Source organism: Lutra lutra, chromosome 13 (assembly GCF_902655055.1).
Source record: "Lutra lutra chromosome 13, mLutLut1.2, whole genome shotgun sequence".
NCBI lineage: Eukaryota > Metazoa > Chordata > Mammalia > Carnivora > Mustelidae > Lutra > Lutra lutra.
In genome coordinates this window covers 63026104-63045173 of record NC_062290.1, presented here as the reverse complement: position 1 = coordinate 63045173, position 19070 = coordinate 63026104, and the positions used below count along the sequence as shown (strand labels likewise).

Sequence of the window (19070 nt, the reverse complement as noted above, 5' to 3'; positions counted from 1 at the left end):
CAGGATCCAGAGCCCTGGGCTGGGGGAGCCCTTCTCTGGATGGAAATCTCCCACCTGGGAAAAGCCTTCAAATGGGCTCCTGCTGACACTCAGTGAGCTTTCCAAGCTTCCCGAGTGTTTGAGTTTGTAACTGGAGAACGATGGGCATGTCTGTCTGTGTGAGGGATTGGTAGTAACACTTGCATGGTGTTGTCTTAGAAGCTACAGACTTGCTTCTCGAAGTGGTATGAGAGAGGGTGCTCCCCTGTACCCTTCCGTGCATTAACCTCATCGTGCCCAACATCCGTCTGAACACCATGACCTCATGGCGCCCAACATCCGTCTGAACACCGTGATGCCCTCAGCTCTTAGAGAGGGAAACTGGCTCCAACAAGCAAAGTGACCCACCCAACGTCACACACCAGTTAGAGTAGAACTGAAACTCACCTACCATTGGGGTTACCCATTTCATAGATGAGGAAAATGAGGCACAGAGAAGGCAAGGAACTTGCCAAGGGATCCCGCACCTTGACCTAGACCCAGTATAGGTATGGAATTGACCCCTTAGAAGCCAGAAGTAAGTAAAAGGTCTGCAGGGCAGGGCATCCATCATTCTGTAGCAGACCCACATGAGTTGCAGAGTTTGAGTCCTGCTGACCCTACTTTGGGCTAAGAGAGCAGATCAGCTCATCTCTGAGGCCTTGGTTTTCCCATCTGTGAAATGGAGAGAACAGCAACACTATCTGGCAAGAACGTGGTGAGGAGTGAGTGAGACAATAAATACTGAAGTGCGTTGTAAACTGTAAAGTGCTGTGCACATGCTACTTAGTGGTTTTATTCTCCAGGGACCCTGGCACAACGGTGGAAGAGGAAGAAGCTTGGAGACTGGGGAAGTTGCAGTAGGTGGAACTTTGGGGTTGTCATGGGAACCAAAGCTCTGAGGCTGATCAAGGCAGGAAATACCATCTGGTTTTAAACACCCAAAAGCCTCGACTCACACTGGACTTATTTCTGTAAACAGCAGAATTAACATCATCCTGTAGCGGTAACGTCAGCCCAGAGCAATCTCAAGATTGTCTTCCTGCTGATTTCCCTGGTCAGATCCAGACAAAGCACCTAAGGTGCTCCTTATCCATTAGCTATCACTTCCAAAAAAATGCACACAAGTAACTTGGTAAATCTGAGCTTAAGTGGAAAGGAAACATGCTGGGAGATGGTTTCCCATCCCTCCTAGGCTTTGCAAACCCAGAGGGAAGGCTGGAGGTGGTGTCCAGGGACCGCAATGGGAGGGCCCGGAACCCCAGGCAGCAATGACGCTGGAAGAGTGCTTAGAGAGCATCTCATCTTTCCTCCAAATTATGAGAGAGAACAGGCCCAGAATGGAATGGCACCTGCCTGAGGTCACACAGCAAGTCGGTGACAAGACAGGCATTTGGATCTAAGCTCCCCACCTCTCAAGTCCCCTTCTTTCCTCTCCGCCAATCACTGCTGCCTTTGGTATTTGCTCTGGCATTGTCATGTTGCTCCCCGGGAAACATGAGGCTTGGGATTTCACTGGTTCCCCAAGGGCTCTGAGAGATGAAAAGCAGAACGTTTCTTGAGTCCCGCACCTCCCAGGGATTCGACTCAGGAAGCCATCATTTCTTTGTTGTTTTCTTGGGAACAACAAGGTTTGTGCAAACCACATGAGCCCAGAAGAATTGGGATGCAATTTTAAAAACGAGAGGGTGATGCCTTTGAGTTTTCAAAATCAAGAGGAAAATCCCGTTTTCATTGCAGCTCCAGATTCAGCAGAGGTCTTCCGGGGATGAACGCTTTTCTCATGGGGGCCGCTAGGAATCCTCTGAGTTGAGAGCTGTGCTGGGAATGCAGGCCCAAGGAGGCTGCTGTGCTGTCGGGCTTGTCCTCTCTGAGCCTCTTCACAGTCCTCTGTGCCCCTCACAGGGCACCGTGAGGCAGGTTCCACATAACTACCGCTGAGGTTCCTCCCATCTCTCACATGCTGACTTGCTAATCATTTTTTAAGAAAGGAAAGAAGACCCATTGCTCCTAGAGTCATCCTGATACTTGGTTCCACAGCCGACACGTACCTGAGCAGAGAAGCATCAGCATTGGCCCTTCAGCTCCTTGCGGGGTGGGTTCTGGGAATTTCCTATGAACAGGGTTTGACTGGAAGTAGTCTCTGTCCAGCCTCAGAGAGAGGGGGCATCTGAGGCCACCGTCCTGTCATGGCCCCAGGATCCTTAGCTAAAGCTGGCAGGTGGCACCCAGATGTAGCAATGACAGAGTGCATGCCCGTGGCTGTGTTGACACCAAGTCACCCCACCCCACCCTCAGACTTCCAAGTTCTGCCCTCAAGCTCCTCTATCCTGTGTCCACCCATCAGGTTATAAGCAGCCTCATCTGGCAGTGGAGTAAGAGCTGGTGAGCAGAGACCTCTCCTGAATGGGAAGCTACACTTCCAGGGGCTGTCACTCACTTTCTGTCCCTTGGGGTAGCTGAGGTCCTCCCACCCCTCTTCCACTTGCTCAGAGCTGTAGGAACCACCGCCTTGCCAACTCAAGGGAGCCCCTGAGCCTCGAAGCTGGGTTTAGGGAGCCCAGGGTGGCCGGGGCTATGGGAGAGCCTGAGCTGGGGGAGGGGAGGGAAGCCCCGGGCTGCAGCAGCAGTGATCTGGTTGCCAGGCAGGAATATGAGGACTATGGCTCTTTCATATTTCCCAGGAGTTACTTTTTGGTCTGAAAGAACTTGAGAAATACCTAATCGGAGAGCTAAAGCCCCCACCGCAACTCTCTGATAAGGGAACTTCCATACAGGGCTTCTCTGGGAGGGCGGCAGGGACGTGGATCTCTTAAAACATTTTACAGAAGCCTAAGCGGGTTTAGTCACGTGTACATCCACATTGTCTCAGTGCCACCTTACTCTCCCACGGCTCTGTCCTTGGAGCAGTCTCTGGGAGCAGGGAAGGCAAGCGGAACCCACATCCAGGGACAGGGGAGGGATGCGGAGCCTCCGCGGTACAGCTCCCAGGTCAACCAGAGGTCACATCTCCTGGGTGACTTCCTCCAACAGTGTCTAGTCTACAGATGTTTGAGCCTGGGAACTCTCTGAACCTCTGGATCTCTCAGCCTTCTCATCTGTGCGATGGGGATAATAAATTTCTTTTCCTGGGATGACTGTGAAAATTAAGTGAGAAAAAGAAAACTTCGTGCTTAGCCCCCAGTAGGTGCTTTAAACATCTGTAAAAATTGTGGGGCGCCTGGGTGACTCAGTCAGTTAAGTGTCTGCCTTTAGCTCAGGTTATGATCTTAGGGTCCTGGGATCGAGACCCGCATGGGGCTCCCTGCTCAGGGGGAGTCGGCTTCTCCCTCTGCCCCTCTGCACTCTCCCCACTCATGCGCTCACTCGCTCTCTTTTTCTCTCAAATAAATAAAATATTTTTTAAAAATCTGTAAAAATTGTGAACACTTCATTTCCATTCTCTGAAGCTTCTTTGGGAATGTTTCCATGGTAAATCTCATTTTCGAGGTTGGGGGAAACTAAGCTCAAAGCAGTGGAGTGACTTGTGGGAAACCCCAGATCAGCCCCATGTTGGAGTGGGGTCTGTCTGACATGTGTCCAAATCTCCTTCTGTCTCACCACAATTATGAATGTATGACTTTCTGAACACTTTAAAGAAATTAGGGAAATGAATATGAACTTGAGATATGTCTATTTCCTTGAGATATGACACTTGAGAAAAGTGAGAACTGAGAAATGCCAACTTTCAACTTTCTATTTACTTCCTTTCCTTACAGTTTCCTGAGAGGGACCCAGTTTGGAAACCGATTTTGTTGCATGCATCTTTCCTTCATATTCTGCCTTGCTATTTGCAACCGTGTTGTTGTTTGTGAAGACAATGTCTAGTATGTTCTCTGGGAAGTTGACACCCGGAAAACAAAGCCTTCTTTAGTGATGAATACTCAGCCTGGGTACAGAGCAGAGAACATCTCCCTGTGGCAACAATAGCTGGAAACCAGGCCACAGAGGGAACCTGGAGAAAAGACCAAGTTTCTTCCCCTCTCTCTGCATTTGTACGCTTAGAGAATTACACCATAGCAAAACTGGGGACATGACCGGCCCAAGGTGACAGTGCTGGCAAACTGTGGATTTGACTACAAAATTAGTCATTTTTTGTCTTTCTATAGATTTTATTTATTTGTCAGTGAGAGAGAGTGCATAAGCAGGGGGAGCGGGGCAGGTAGAAGCTGGCTTCCTGCTGAGAAGGGAGCCTGATGTAGGACTCGATCCCAGGACCCTGGTATCATGACCTGAGCCGAAGGCAGACGCTTAACCAACTGAGCCACTCAGGCGCCCTTAAATACTTATTTTTAAATGATAGTCACAAAGTTAACAGATAGGGAGGAGATCTTTTCAGTGCCTAAATCTGATAAGGGATTCCTAAGGGGTTAATAGCTAGATTATACAAGAACTATTTGCAAACCAGGAAGAGGCCATTTCACAGAAGTAGAACTAGTTTAAGTATAAATTGAGCAGAGATGCTCAACCTCACCAGTCATTGAGAAAAATGTAAACTAACAGCAAGATTCCATTTCATACCCATCAGTTAAAAAAATTAGAAGGTTGGATAATGCTCAGTGCTGTGAAGGATGGGGGCTGGGAGCCATCTGGAGAGCAGTCTGGCAGATTCTCGTATGTTGGGTCTGTGCCTGCTGAGGAGCCAGCCCCATACTCTGTGTCCTGGAGATGAGTGTCTTTTGCCCCTTCTGTTCAGCTCTGCATTGTGGGGGTCTGGTCCCTGCAGGGTGTGTTTCCCAAGTTCCTTGTTAGTTGACTTCCACTGGGAGGCACTGACCAGAAGTTGGAGGATGGAAGGAAGGGAGAAGCCAGGGCATTACTCTTCCTCGTCTCAGCCTCAGGTGGCATCTCCTAGCAGCAGCTGTGCCTCCTCCAGGGGGCCAGGATGGGTGAGTGATGACTCCAGCTTTGCCAGGTAAGCCCTCCTCTTTCTGGCGCTCCAGGAGCCCTTCCCCACTGTTGCTCATTTCTGACTGCCTCACTGTCCCCCCCAGCCCACGAAGCTTCTCAGCCCTTTCATTCCCCGAGTTACCAGTTCCCCACATGCAAATTCCCATGTTGCAAACCCTCAAGCAGTTTCTGTTTCCTGGTCAGTCTGATTCTCGTCCGTAGGATCCAGGAAGTTCCAGATCCTGGAGTGCAGCTCAGAGCGACTCTCCTGCAGGTGCGCAAGGACAGATGTCCAAGAATGTCTACAGTGTTTGGGAAAATGGAGAGCCGGAGGAGGCCTGGCCACCCATGGCCAGAAGAACGGATGTTGTGCAAGGATGGGTAATATGTGACATGTGAGCACATTGGAGGAGTGACCGTGTTGGGGGCTGGGGGAGGAGTGAGGGTCTGGGATGAAGGGGGAAACCAAGTAGGAGAAGGGTGACTCGTGGAATGAATGATGAATGTGCCTTGAGCGGAGGAGGTGGTTAACTTGACCTCTGCAAGGGAGGGTGGAAAATGTACAGTGGCCTTGAAAAGGTGAGAGGGTCAAGAATAGGACTGTCCAGGCAGAGAGAATAACGTGTGAAAAGGAGAGGCCTAAAAATGGCCTGTCCGGGGAACAGCCCAGAGTGGCATGTGGCTGGGCACCGGCCCATGGTCAGTACTGTACCCACTGGAATCACGGAATGTCAGATCTGCCCAAAAGATCTTTTTTTTTTTAATTAATTTATTTGACAGACAGAGATCACAAATAGGCAGGGAGGCAGGCAGAGAGAGAGGAGGAAGCAGGCTCCTTGCTGAGCAGAGAGCCCAGTGCGGGGCTCGATCCCAGGACTCTGGGATCGTGACCTGAGCCGAAGGCAGAGACTTTAACCCACTGAGCCATCCAGGCACCCTTGCTCAAAAGATCTTGATCGGTTCAGCCTCTCATGGTTTTGGCTGGACGGACATGTCCAGAGAGGGGCAGGGATGCCCAAGGTCATGCTGCAGCAAAGCTCATCCAGAGCCAGGTTTCTCGACCCCTTTGGGGGAATTTGCTCTTGTTTCCTACTAAGTTCTCCACTCTGTGTCAGGCACTGTGCTGGCCCTAGGGTCACAGCCCCTGCCCTCAGGGGGTGCACTCATGGGAGCGGGATGGACCTGGAGTCAAACAGCCCTGCTGTGTGGAGTGTGGATGAGGAACTCCTGGGGTGGCACATCCTGAAGTCCTCTCCCCTTGAATCAGGGCTAAGTCTGTGACTTGCTTTCCTATGGAATGTGATGGAGGTGACATTGTCCCTGTTCTAGGGCTAAACCTTAAGAAAGCTGGGGGTTTCTGCTTTTGTCATCTCAGAGCCCTGCACGGTCATGTACAATCTGGCTACCCTGTTGGAGAGAGCGCATGCAGAGAGAGCATGTACAGAGGCCGTGGGGACAGGGAGAGGCTCCAAGACGAACTGGAGAGACAGAGAATCCCAAATGTGCCAGCCTCCCCAGCTGAGCCCAACCTCCGGCCAGCCTGCCAACTCAATGCAGCCCCACGAGTGACCACCAGCAGGACCGGCAGAACTGCCCAGCTGAGCCCAGCTCAGATGCTAGTCCTAAGCCACATGCTTGCTATTCTGAGCCACAGAATCTTGGAGTGGTTTGTTCTGTCAGTAATGGATTACCACAACAGGCAGTGTCAAGTGCACAGAGAGAAAAAAAAAAAAATGAGGACAGGGTACGTGGAAGGCCAGAAGGAGTGACAGTGAACCTGACCCAGAGGATGGGGAGAGCTGAGCAGGGAAGCAGGAGAAATGATAGAAAGTGAAGACAAGTCTTGAGTGTTACCAGGGCATTTCAACAGATGCCCTCCAAGGACCTGAGAGACCCTGGGCAAGGCTGAAGAGGAGGCAGAGAAAGATGGTCACAGCCTAGTAGGAGAGGCGGTCTTGAGTATTGACAGTGAGCGCGTGCAGTTGACCGTGCTTGGTGCCCAACAGGAGGTGAGGGACTAGGTCTGAGTGTTCGGAAGACACAGGGATCATCTCCTTGGAGGGACAACCAGGTAAGACTTCATGGAGGAGGTGGAATCAATGTGGGCCCTAAAAACCAGGTGCAGTTTAGAGCTAGAGAGAAAAGCTTTCCTGGTGGAGGGTTTCATGTGCACAGAGGCACAGAGTTGTGGTGGTTGGCTTTTGGGGGCACTGGAAGTGGCCAGTACAGAAGCAGATCAGATTGCCACAATGAGGGATGCTAGTCCTGCTTTCTCTCTTGGCTAAGTCCCCCCAAATACACATATGCAGAGATACTGTAACATAACAGGAAGCCCTAGTAACACTCTAATTATGTGAGGTAGGGAGAAGATGAACCCCAAATGAATATTTCTCCCAAAGTCAGTTCATGTTATCATCGTGGATTGGGAGACAAATAAATGCCTAAGAATAGACACAGAACATTAATTTTTCATTGATCATAATATCACTTTCATGAACATTAAAGATGTAGACTTTGGCAAGAAGTAAATTTCAGAAAAAGGATAGAGATATTTGGAAGGGTATGTCATCTCCTTTCACATCCCCTTGATCTTTCTGCCAGTCCCTTGAGGAGAGTGGGCCCGTTGGGGTATCATAGTAGGGGTACTAGGCCATAGGGTAACAGGGCAGAAGGCCCTGGAGGCCTCCAGACCCAGGTTTGAATCCCAGCTCCGCCCTTTTCTAGTTATAAAGTGCCAAGCACAGAGTCAAGCACATGCTAGAAGCCCAACACGCAGTTGTTAAAATTGTCCATGATCCTTATTCATCCTACCTTTAAAAAAAGGAAGATGAGGCCAAGAGCTTCCCAAGTGCAGCATCCTGGGAACAAAATGCAGTGCCCCTATCTCCTTCTTGGGTTCCTTCTCTCTCTCCTCCCTGCACTGCCGCCTCCCTTCCTTGCTTTTAGGGTTTGTGTTCTTACATGCCAGGGGTGTCGAAGTGAGAAACCTTGAACTCCAGGTCCTGTGACCCTTCTAGGGTGTCTTTTGAAGACCTCAAAGAAACAGTAAACCAAATGACTGCCCTTGGAGATTCATACCAACATAAGATAAGGTCCTGAGAAGAACATGCATGCCACAAGGGGTCTTGCTAAAAGAAAGGGCAAAGAAAACAATGAGGCATCAGGTACCCACTTTTTTTTTTTCCCCAGGGAGAGAGAGAGAGCACACTCGTATGAGCGGGGGTGGGGGGGAGCAGAAGAGGAGGACAGGGGTGGGGGAGAATCTCAAGGGGACTCTGCTGCACTGAGCGTGAGCCTGACCACCCTGAGATCATGACCTGAGCCAAAAGCAAGAGTCTGACACTTCACCGACTGAGCCACCCAGGCGCCCCAATCAGGCCCACTTTTAACAAAGGGAACAAAACCAGTAGGAGAAGCAAATAAACCAACAGTTCACTTAACCTTGAAAGTGTGGTGTGATGGAAAAGACCAGTTGGCCTCTTAAGTCCAGAATTATAGCCCAAAGTTTATCCTTTCTCCTGTCCTGTCTTTCTTTCAGCCTAAGACTCCATCTTATCTTCTGTAAAATGGGCATGAGAATGCCTTACAGAATTGTTAATGAGATCATTTAATGAGATAGTATAAACAAAGGGCATTGCCCACTAGATTACATTGAATAGATATTCAATGTGGGGGAACCCCTGAGGCTGTGTGTCTATACCTTCCTCTGCAGAGGGCATCTCCAGATTCTCCCCCAGAATCTCTAAAGGGTCCCTAACTCTCCCCAACAAGTTTATTTTTTATAGACTTAAGTCTTTTATTTTGTGTCTATTATAAGATTAAATCTAATATTTAAAAAAACGGAAGTATAGATAAAAAGAAAATTGAAAAGGAAAAGCAATAGTAAACAATAGAAACCAAATGTGGGGGTTTTTTTTCCCAATCTTTTTGTTGTTTTGTTGTTGGATTTTTTTTTTTTTTTTTTTTTTTTTTTTAATGAACTGAGTCATCCTCTGGCTGAATGTCTCAAAATGAAAATATAAGAGGGAGAAAAATAGAACCAAAAGCAATAATAAAACAGAGAGCAAAGTGATACAGGAAGCTTTTTTTTTTCTTTAATAAAAGAGATACATGATCATAGTAAAAAAAAAAAATCAAACAGTACAGAAGGATAGAAAGTGAAAAATAAATCTGTTTTTACCCTTGTGTTACCTCTCACTCCTGGTCCTATTAACCAGAGGTCACTGTTCTTGCAAGCAAGAAACTTTTTATTTGTTGTTTTCACATTGCAAGTGATTGTATCCATCTTTTAAAGGAGAAGATGGAATTTAGAAAAGCCCCAGAGGCATCTAATTTGCTAAAAGATAATGAACATTGTATAAGAGAATTAAGTGCTTTCCAAGATCCTGACAAAATAAAGATATCAATCAAAAAAACTCCCCAAAGGAAGTCCAGATGGCCATGCAATTGAACTTTATCATGCTCATTGGTCTGGCAATCTCCATGCCCTTGGAATGGCCAGGAAAACCATCCAACAGAAAGCAACACCTGATACCTATAGTGAATTCTTCATCAAACTGACCCAAAACTGCAGCAAATTGTATCAAGTTGTTACCCTGTTCAGGGTCCCTGATGAACACGGGAGCCGAGTTCCTTCTAAGCCAATCCTTTAAACATAGACACAGACCCATCTGAAGTCAGAAGATCTTACACCTACTAGGGCAAGAAAGCCCACTATCAGGAGGCTACAGTATCATTAATTACACTGAGTAGAACACCCCAAAGCATCTGACAACGTATGCTGTATTTCCAGATTTTAGAAGCACCTAGAAAACAATAGAACATGCTGGATTTTATTAAAGTCACCCATGGAATTTGAATAGCTAGAATATTGAGGGCAAAGAGTAGCTAAAATACCACCGAAGTCACATGCTGGCCTATCTGCGTCCTATGTTATGTAATATAATATAGATCTGGGTGGGGGTGGGGCAGAGGGAATAACTGATTTCATTAGACAAAAGCAAATGAAAAGACTCACTGTTGTTATTTAAAGCTTGGAATAAGATTGGCAGGGTAGGATGTACAGCTTCCTCTCTCAGTGTCCTCCTGAAAACCAGGCCATAAATAAGATCCTTGAAAAGCAAATCATATTTACCCGATAGGAAGGATGTTATAATTGAAGCTTGCTTTGCTGATCAAGGATTTGGCATTAAATGAATCCTGTGTAGCTTTCTCCCCCTCCCCCGAAGCTGTGCCAGCCCCCACCCTGGCCCTCAGCACCCTGGAAGGAAATTGTGATCCTCTGTCCTTTATGGGGAACCTCATGAAGAGCCATACAGAGTCCTCCCCAGGGCCACTCCCTCTCCCCACAGTAGAAACACACAGAGAAGGTGTCTGGGCAGTAATGAATAAGGCACACCTATGCATTCAACAAACCCATATTGTGTGCTTTGTGTGTGCCTATGGTCTCACATGTGGAAAAGGACCCAGAGATGTAGACTAACTACACAATGCAGAGTGGTGTCAGGGAGTCTTTCTAGACTATACTGAGAGCAAAATATGAAAAACTGTATTTCATCGAATAGAAGACACCGTTATTTTATGGATCACCAAGAAAGGACCAAAAAAAAAAAAAAAAAAAACCCCACTGTCAATTATAAGATGCCATCAATGGCAAGGTGCATCCCGATCCTAGAGACGAATACAAATGTGTGTCTCAAAATGGGTGAAATGTTGTAATTAAGTTTTAAAGAAGTGATAAGTGATATCTCTCAGCATGAGCTAAGCCTCACCATGGGAGCTGAGAGAAGGAAGCGGTTATTTCTGCTGAGGGACTACAGGAGGCCTCACAGGCACGTGACATTTGAGCTGGGCTGTGAAGGATTTCACCAATGGGAGGGAGAGCGGGAAGAACATTCCAGGCTGAAGGAACAGCACAAGCAAAGGTCTGGAGGCAGAAAAGGGCAGACATGATGATGGACCCACTAATACGTTCTGAGTAGTTCAACTGTGGAAGGTGGGAGAGGGGGAGGTCCAGCTGGTTGCCGAAGCTGGAACCCCAGAAGCCACACTGCCAGTAGTCTGGAAGCCCAGTCTTGGGATTTAGGGCCCCATAAGACGACAGGGAGCCACAGACTGTCTTGATCTGGGAGGAGGTGATTGGAGCCAAGCTGCGGAGAGGCTCATCTGGCAGGGTAAATGAAACGCAGATCAAAGGGCGAGACCAGAGATCAGGATGCAGGGGAGAGTGGCCACCAGCCCACTTGGGAGCAGGTAGAGAGAAAACCAAGGGGACTGCACGTGGATCCAGTGGGATGAAGTCCTACTGTAACACGCTAAGGCGAGCCCAAGACTAGGAGAATAAAAGATCTGCAATCACGTGTAACAATATGGATGAGTCTCACAAGCTACATTGAGTGAGAGAAGCCAGACGTGAAAGAGGACAGACGGTGATTCTGTTGACATCAGGACCAAGAAAAAGTCAGGATGAGGACCAAGAAAAAGTCAGGATGCCGGTCACCCTGAGGGAGAGTAGTGACTGACAGGGACCCCACGGAGGTTTTTGGATGCTGGGTGTGTTCTGGCTCTTAGAGCTGTCTACATGGGGGTTTTCACTTTATGAAAATTGGTTGAGCTGTGCATTAACATTTGTGTACTTTTCTGTATGTACGTTATGGTGCAATATAATTAACCCCCTCACCGCCCCCCCCAAATTAGGAACACAGATGGACGGGGGGGCAGGGGTCTAAATGGAGGCACCTGCTGGAACATGCGGACACTCAGTGCCGGAATGAGTCACTCACAGCCCACTCCTATGCTTGGTTCAGTGCACTTGGAGCAAGCATGGGTGGACAAAGAATGAAGAACTTTCTCACCTCCGGGCCCGGGACAGAGGCACACTGGACATTTTGGTGGGGAATGACCAGCAAAGAGGAATAGTGGGGTGGGTGAGCGTAATTACAAGGGAAGGAGAGATGGGGATGAATTCAATCAGCCTGTCTCCAGGTCCATGAGGTGCCTGTGAGCACAGGGTGGGAAACCATGGATGATAGCCAACCAGAGACTCTGAGGGTCTTTGGGAGATGAGTGGAAGGAAGGGCCAGGTGGTGGGGGACACAGCAGTGTTTGGATGTCCCCAGAGGCTGGAAGGGTGAGGTCAGCCATATGAGATTTGGGGCTTGACCCTCAGTGGCATTCGAGAAGTACTGATCATACAAAAGCCACGTGATCACACAGAGGACAGAGGGATGGTGGCTAGGAGTGGGTGTGGGCTCACCAAGAACCCGCCAGCCGCACTCACCTGCATTTGTGGTCACTAATCTAGCAGGTCAGAGAAATTAAAGAGACGGAGTGCATGGGTTGTTCAGTAAGAGCTGTAGCAAGAATTCTCTTGCTACAAGAATTGTCTTGCAAGTTGGACAAACGTGGGCTGCAGAAAGTAGAGGTTGGGGGAAGCTTCAGTGGGTTTGGTTACAAGACCAGAGGGGACAGATGGCCACTAGTGTGGGTAGTCCCAAAGCTCTTTGACACTCCTATTTCACACTTTGATTGATGCTTTAGGTTAGGAAAGTAAAGGAGATAGTCCAAATGGCATCAACTGAGAGAGAGGGCAAATATGACAGAAAAGAGACCCATGATGCAGGATGCTGTCAGTAGGCTGGACCATGGGGACAACATCACGGGTGAAATGTTTCAACCCTGTTGTCAGACGCCTGAGTCACACTGCTGGTAAGCAGGATCAGAGAGACCCGGCTCACTGCTACATTGAAACAGCACAGCAACAACTCAGCAGAAAGCAAACCTAGGGCCCTTGGGCCCCACAAGCCACCGGGTAAAGTGGCTGCCCCGGATGCATGTCCCCGGAACACCAGCACAGCAGCCCCGAGGCCTGAGCACAGACAGAGGGGTGGGTCTGCTAACGCACATGCCTCTCTGCCTGTGTGGTGGGCTTGTAGTTTGTTCTGGACATCACCCTTGAAGAAAGCCAGGAGCAGACTTCTGGCCAGGGAAAGTAGAGGAATTCCTCAGGAATGTCTCCTGGGGAAGAGGTGACTTAGTTGGGGGTCGAACATGGCATTGCTTGTGAGCTGTCCTTGAGGAGGGGCGCCACACACATGGCCACGGGCGGCAGATCAGGATGCGGAGTGAATGCAACAGGAAGGTTGACTCGGGTGCAGCCTCAGAAATCATGCATGAAACCCCCATCAACCAAATAATGGAGTGGAAGCTTCCGGAGGCACCGATCTTACCATTTCCAGTGGTATCATTACTACTATTGTTACTAGTCGCGTGCCTAATGAGAGCTCGGTACTGTGGTGAGTGTGGTAAGCATATATATATATATGCATTATTTTACTTCCCAAGGGAGTTAACGATGGGAAAAGTGCTTGGAACAGTGCCTGGGCCTTGTAAGTACTGGAAGTACACGAGCTGTAGTAATTATTTGATCCTCACAATGAACTTGCTATGAAAGAGGAATTATTTATTCCCACTTGACAGGTAAGGAAACTGAAGATTTAGGAGGGTAAGTGACTTCCCCAGAACTGAGTCACTAATGACTAGTGAGCCAGACTTTGAGCCCGGAACGTCCTGCTTCCTAAGGTTGGGTGAGTGGTTGGACCAGACATTTTGCTGCCTGTCCGAGGTTCTTTTCCTAAACCGTGCCCCTTTGTAAAACCTGGAAATGAGAGGGGTTTTGGCGCCCTTGCTACTCTCTGTCCTTCTGGAGACTACTTGGGTTTAAGCTAAATTTCCTGCCTGTGTCTGCCCAGGGCTTGTCCCGCCGACACGGAGCACGGTGACTCCCCCATCCTCCTACTGTTCTCAAACCGATGAAGAGCAGGGGTGGAAGGAAAGGGTCCAGGCTCTTCTGGTCTACCCCAGGCCCAGCCCTGACTCCTGGAGGGTTCAGTCATAGACTCTCTCCAGGCCAGAGGCTCTCCCGCGATAACTCAGGAGGAGGGCCAGCTTCTTCTCTCATGTGGCGAGGCATCTTGGTCAAGTCATTTCACATTTTTCTGGTGTCAATCCTAAGGAGCATTCTTTACTTCTTCAAGGCTCCTCTGTCACATAAGGGTATCTTCCAGGAAAGGCATGTGGAATAGAGAAATATGCAGGAGTTTGGGGTCAGACAAACAGCATTTGGGCCCCGTCACTGTCACTGCCAAGTATCATTAGGCATGTTAGTTAATCCATCTGGACTTCAGTCTTGTTATTTGCAAAACTGGGATCCTAACACCTATTTTTCAGGCAGTCGTGAAGATTAAGATGATGCATACCAAGGTGTCTGGCACAGAGTAGGTAGGTGTTTAATAAATGGTATCTATTATTATTACTCGAACTGTGTCCCCAGACCACATTGATGTCTGAAACCCAATTTTACGGTTTAAAAAACATACCTTGTGAAAAAGGAAAAGCGACTTAGATTCATTCAGCTAATCTTTTTTGAAGCCGTCATTCATAACTTATCCATTAAAAAAGAAGAGAAACTGAAAACAAACAATGTACTTAAAAAAAACAGCTGAGCTGCTTGGTTGAAAGAAACATTTCAATGTAAACAGGAATAAGAAATACATGGGGGAAAGACGAGGAATACATGGGAAATATCTGTAAGATGGCTGATGGGTTTTTAAAATTTTGGGGGTTTTGTGTGTGTGTGTGTGTGGTTTTCGTTGTTGTTTTTTAAGAGAAAAGTCAAAGAAGACCTCCTTGTTGTTGGAGTAAGAACAGAGGCAGACATGGATGGCAGGTCAGACTGGGAACAGGGTATTGGAAACTGAGCCAGTTCCTGGGAGGAGACAGCTGTAGGAGAACAGAGCCCAGCCTCCGGCACCAGGGTATCGAGGGGTGTCCAGCCCAGCCTGGAAAAAGGACAGATAGAAGGGGGGGTGACTGGTTAGTCTCTCAGTGCCGGGATGCCGCTCAAAGGCAAGCCAGATGGATCATGGAGCCCCAGAAATCCTCAGAAGGGGACTGGGCATCATCTTTCAAAACAGCCCCAACCTCTAAGCCAGGGTCTGGAGACTGGCTTCTGGTTCTTGTGTGCAAGGAGAGGGTATGGGAGAAAGGCTTGCTAAGGAGGCAGGATTTAGAGAAGATGAGAATTGAAGCCATAGAGACCTGAACCGACATGCATGTTTTATTGTTTTCTAGGTGTGTGACCCTGAGCACGATGCTTTCTTAAGTCTCTGCTATGTCCCTTGTAAGGCAGACGAGCCTATAAATCAGTGTTTACCATGGTCCCGGGATTGGCATCTGCTGATGCATATTATTCCCATTAATAATGAGAAGAACAGTTATTAATCTGGCCACTTCTCATCACCTCTTCTGTTTGCACCCTGGTTCCTGCCACCATACGCGGCTTATCATAACAGCCTCCTCCTGGCTGGTTTCCCTGCTTCCCCCTTTTTCCACCTTCCCTCCCTTACCAACAATTCTTCACTTGGCAGTCAGCAATTCTGTTCAAATACGTCAGATCGTGTCACTGCTCCACTCAATACCCTCCAGTGGTTCTCCACTTCGTCAGGTGCAATCGGTCCTACTTGATCCCATCTGCCTTTGACCTTGGGGACTACCACTTTTCCCCTTGCTCACTTTGCTCCAGCCACACTGGCTTCCTGACTGTTCCTTGAACATGCCAGGCACACTCCAGTCTCGGAGCCTCTGCCCTTGCTGTTCCTCCACCTGGAACATGATCTGCATGTCTTGCTCGCTCAACTCCTTTAGGTCTTTGCTGAAAAATCACCTCTGTGTGTCCTTCTGTGACCCCCCCATTTCAAATTGAAGCCCACCCTATCAGAGTCAACCCTGTTTCCTGCTTTATTTGTTTTCCATAGCACTTTTCATAAGCTGTCATACTAAGATATCTTCTTCTTACTATTTCTGTTTATTGTTTCTCTTTCTCTCCACTAGAATGTAAATTTTATGAGAGCAGGAATTTCAGTTTGGCTTGTTTATTCGTGCCTCCTCAGCTCCTAGGACACTGCCCAGCACACAGCAGATGCTGCAAAACATTTGTTGAAGGAATGAATGATTATTTTAAAGCAAGAGGCTGGACTCCAGCTATAGAGGAATATGGACTCCAGGCTGGTGACCGAGGCAGGAACTCAGACCTAGGAAGCATGCCAAGAATCCAGTTATCCAAACTGGAACACAGGCCACGGTAGGATCTGGGAACCAGAGGGATGCCCAGGCATCAGAAGTGGGCATGAGATAAGAGCCTGGCCTGGATCCAGGCCGATGGAGAGTGAAGCTGGTGCTCTTCGGGTCAGGGTCGGTCCCAGTTCACATGTCTTGGGGCCACGTCACCCCATAAGTGGAGACAGAGGAGCTGAAAGGCAGGTTGCCAGGCAAGGCCTTCAACAACTTAGTAAATGCCAATCAAAGTTATCCCAGCTTTCAACTTATTCCCAGATGTAGGTGTCAGCGGATACTCCATATTGGCACAGCTTACAAGGAAAGCACAAATGACTAAGGGAAAAGAAAGGAAAAAAAGTCAAAATGCTCACTGAGAAACCTGAACTGAGAAGTGGAGGAAGGGCCGATGCCGGAAGCCAATGGCTAGAGGACAGCTGTCATGTCTAGTGAACACCAGCTAAGAGAGATTACCTTGTCCTCTGACAGTTTTTGGTCTTGTTCGTGGAGATGCTCAGGTGAGCGCTGTCCAGGCAAACCCTTTGGCTAAGCGAAGCTCAGGGGTGATGTGTGCAGAAGCCTAGAAAGAAGAGTTGGGACAGGGAGAACTTGGCCTGGGTTCCCCAGAGCTGTCCAAGGTACTCTCCAGGACTGGGCACAACCTCCCCTCTCTGTCCTCATGCTTTCTGATTAACCAGCCTGGGATTCAGGGCTGCGCCTACCTCAGTGTGTGCATATCATCTGGCCCAACTCCTTCACATTCCTGCGGAAATGGTTCAGAACAACTGAAAGTCAGGGCAGTGCCCCTGCTGTAGGAGGGGTTTTTCCCCATCCTGGCTCCCAATGCCCTCTGTACAGAGCTCCTGCTTGCTCTGGGTTCCAGCCCTACCCTGGTAGCTCTGTGTGCTTGGACAAGCTGTGGAAGCTCTCTGAGCCTCAGTGTATTCACCTGTAAGTCGAGGATGATAAACACAGTATTTCCTTCACTGGGCTGTTGTGAGGATTACGTTATAAAACAGGTAGTAAATGTTCAGTGAAGGTTTAACTTCCAACCTTGTTGCAAGGTCGTGGATATGGCCCACAATGATTGACTCAAGCACAAGGATGTTTTCTCATTTGGTGTCCTACTGTCTCCCCTCCTTAATCACTCCTTGGGATTTTATATCTTAATGACCCACAAATTCTATTCTTCAAGCACGGAGGGACTAGGTCAGATCACAGGACTGCTTTGCCTAAGGTTAGCTAGTGTGGCCTCCGCTACCCTGCCAAGAGAAGACCAAGTCAAGGGAAGCAGGGATCTGCTCTGGGTAGTGCTCCCACCCAGAGGGAAAATTCTAGGGCGGAGCCCTCTGGGAGTGGGGACGCGAGGAGGTCAAATGCCCGGAGGGGGCGCAAGGTGAGGACCCTAGTCTCTTCTGAGGTTGGCAGAGGACGGCTTCTCAGTCCGGTGGGGAAATTAGGGGCTCTCAGTCCATGCCCTAAGCTCTGGACACCCCAGCACCAAAGGATGTGAGAAGGCAGGCGGCATATTCGGCCGCCCCTTTGGGCTCGGTTAGGGCCTCCCCAGACACCCGCACGCAACAGAAGAGCATAGGTTGCAGGTGCCTCTAGGACGCCTTGGTGTCGAGCTCGCAGCTAAGAGCTTCCCAGCCAGACCTCCGGGTAGCAGTCCCAAACCACCGTGCAGGAAGCGCTCGGCGGAGCGGCGGCGGCCACGGCGTGTTGCAGCACGCAGTCCTCGTTCCCCCAGCCCCTGTCCCCGGGCGCTCAGGTCCCCGGCGGTCGGCGGACAGCGGCGGCCCGCTCGGCGGAGGGCCGGGGGCGCGTGTGTGCGTGTGCTGGGAAGGCGGCCCTCCCCGCGGCCGCCCCTGCGCCAGCGCCTCCCCCTCCCCCGGCGCGCACGGCCCGTCCCCGTCCCCGGAGGCGGCCCGAACCGCCGCCGAGCAGCCTCGCCTTCGCCTCCCGCGTTTCTTGCCGCCCGCCCTCCCCCGGCCGGGCTCCAGGGGCTGCCGCGGAGCAGCTCCCGGCGGGAGAGCGGCTCAGAGCGCGCACGGGGGCGGGCGGAGGCGGCCTGGTTCGGGGTGGCCGCGCCGGAGAGAGGCGCGCGCGAAGACGCCGGCCCCCCTCTCCGCGTTCGCTCTCTCGCTCCCCGCCTCCCGCACTCCGCTCGCTCCCACCCCTTCCCGGCGTGATTGATCCGTCACGGGCGCCGCCGCTGCGGCCGTTCTGAGCCGAGCCGGAGCCCGAGCCGGAGCCGGGGCCGGGGCCGGCGCCATTGCGCGGGCGCCGCGGGGAGAGCTTGGCGCGGGGCGGCGGGCCGGGCCAGGCCATGCGGGCCGAGTGAGCCGGCGCCCGCAGCCCGCGGCGCGGCATGGCTTCCCCGCGGAGCTCCGGGCAGCCCGGGCCGCCGCCGCCGCCGCCGCCGCCGCCCGCGCGCCTGCTGCTGCTCTTACTGCTGCCGCTACTGCTGCCGCTGGCGCCCGGGGCCTGGGGCTGGGCGCGAGGTGCCCCCCGGCCGCCGCCCAGCAGCCCGCCGCTCTCCATCATGGGCCTCATGCCGCTCACCAAGGAGGTGGCCAAGGGCAGCATCGGGCGCGGCGTGCTCCCCGCCGTGGAACTGGCCATCGAGCAGATCCGCAACGAGTCGCTCCTGCGCCCCTACTTCCTCGACCTGCGGCTCTACGACACCGAGGTGAGTGTCCAGCCGCTCGCGCCGTCTGGGCTGTGGGGGGGCGGTGGGTGACGGAGTGCCGAACCGAGGGAAGCTTTGACCCTTGGGCAGAGCCCTGACTGAGCCGCCTGTGCCTACCGAGGGCACCGCGGGCTGGTGCTCAGTGCTCAAGCCGGGGTCCCTCTAGGCTTGGCTGGCACAGCTGGTACCAAGATTTGCTGAGCATCTCCCTCCTCTGGGATTGTGTGTGTGTGTGTGTGTGTGTGTGTGTGTGTGTGTGTGTGTGTGTGTGTGTTGGGGGGTGGGGGACAGAAGACGGGTTTCCTTTGACCAGAGGAGT

General features: G+C 50.6%; 1 protein-coding gene across 1 annotated transcript in view; it reads left to right on the top strand.

Annotated features, from left to right (window-relative positions):
* Positions 1-18406: 18406 nt before the first annotated feature.
* Positions 18407-19070, top strand: part of GABBR2 (gamma-aminobutyric acid type B receptor subunit 2) — a 336631-nt gene continuing 335967 nt past the window's right edge. Inside the window, exon 1 of the mRNA XM_047700879.1 lies at positions 18407-18751. Coding sequence (XP_047556835.1) covers positions 18431-18751 — 321 coding nt within the window. The 5' untranslated portion in view covers positions 18407-18430. The remainder of the gene's footprint in view (positions 18752-19070) is intronic.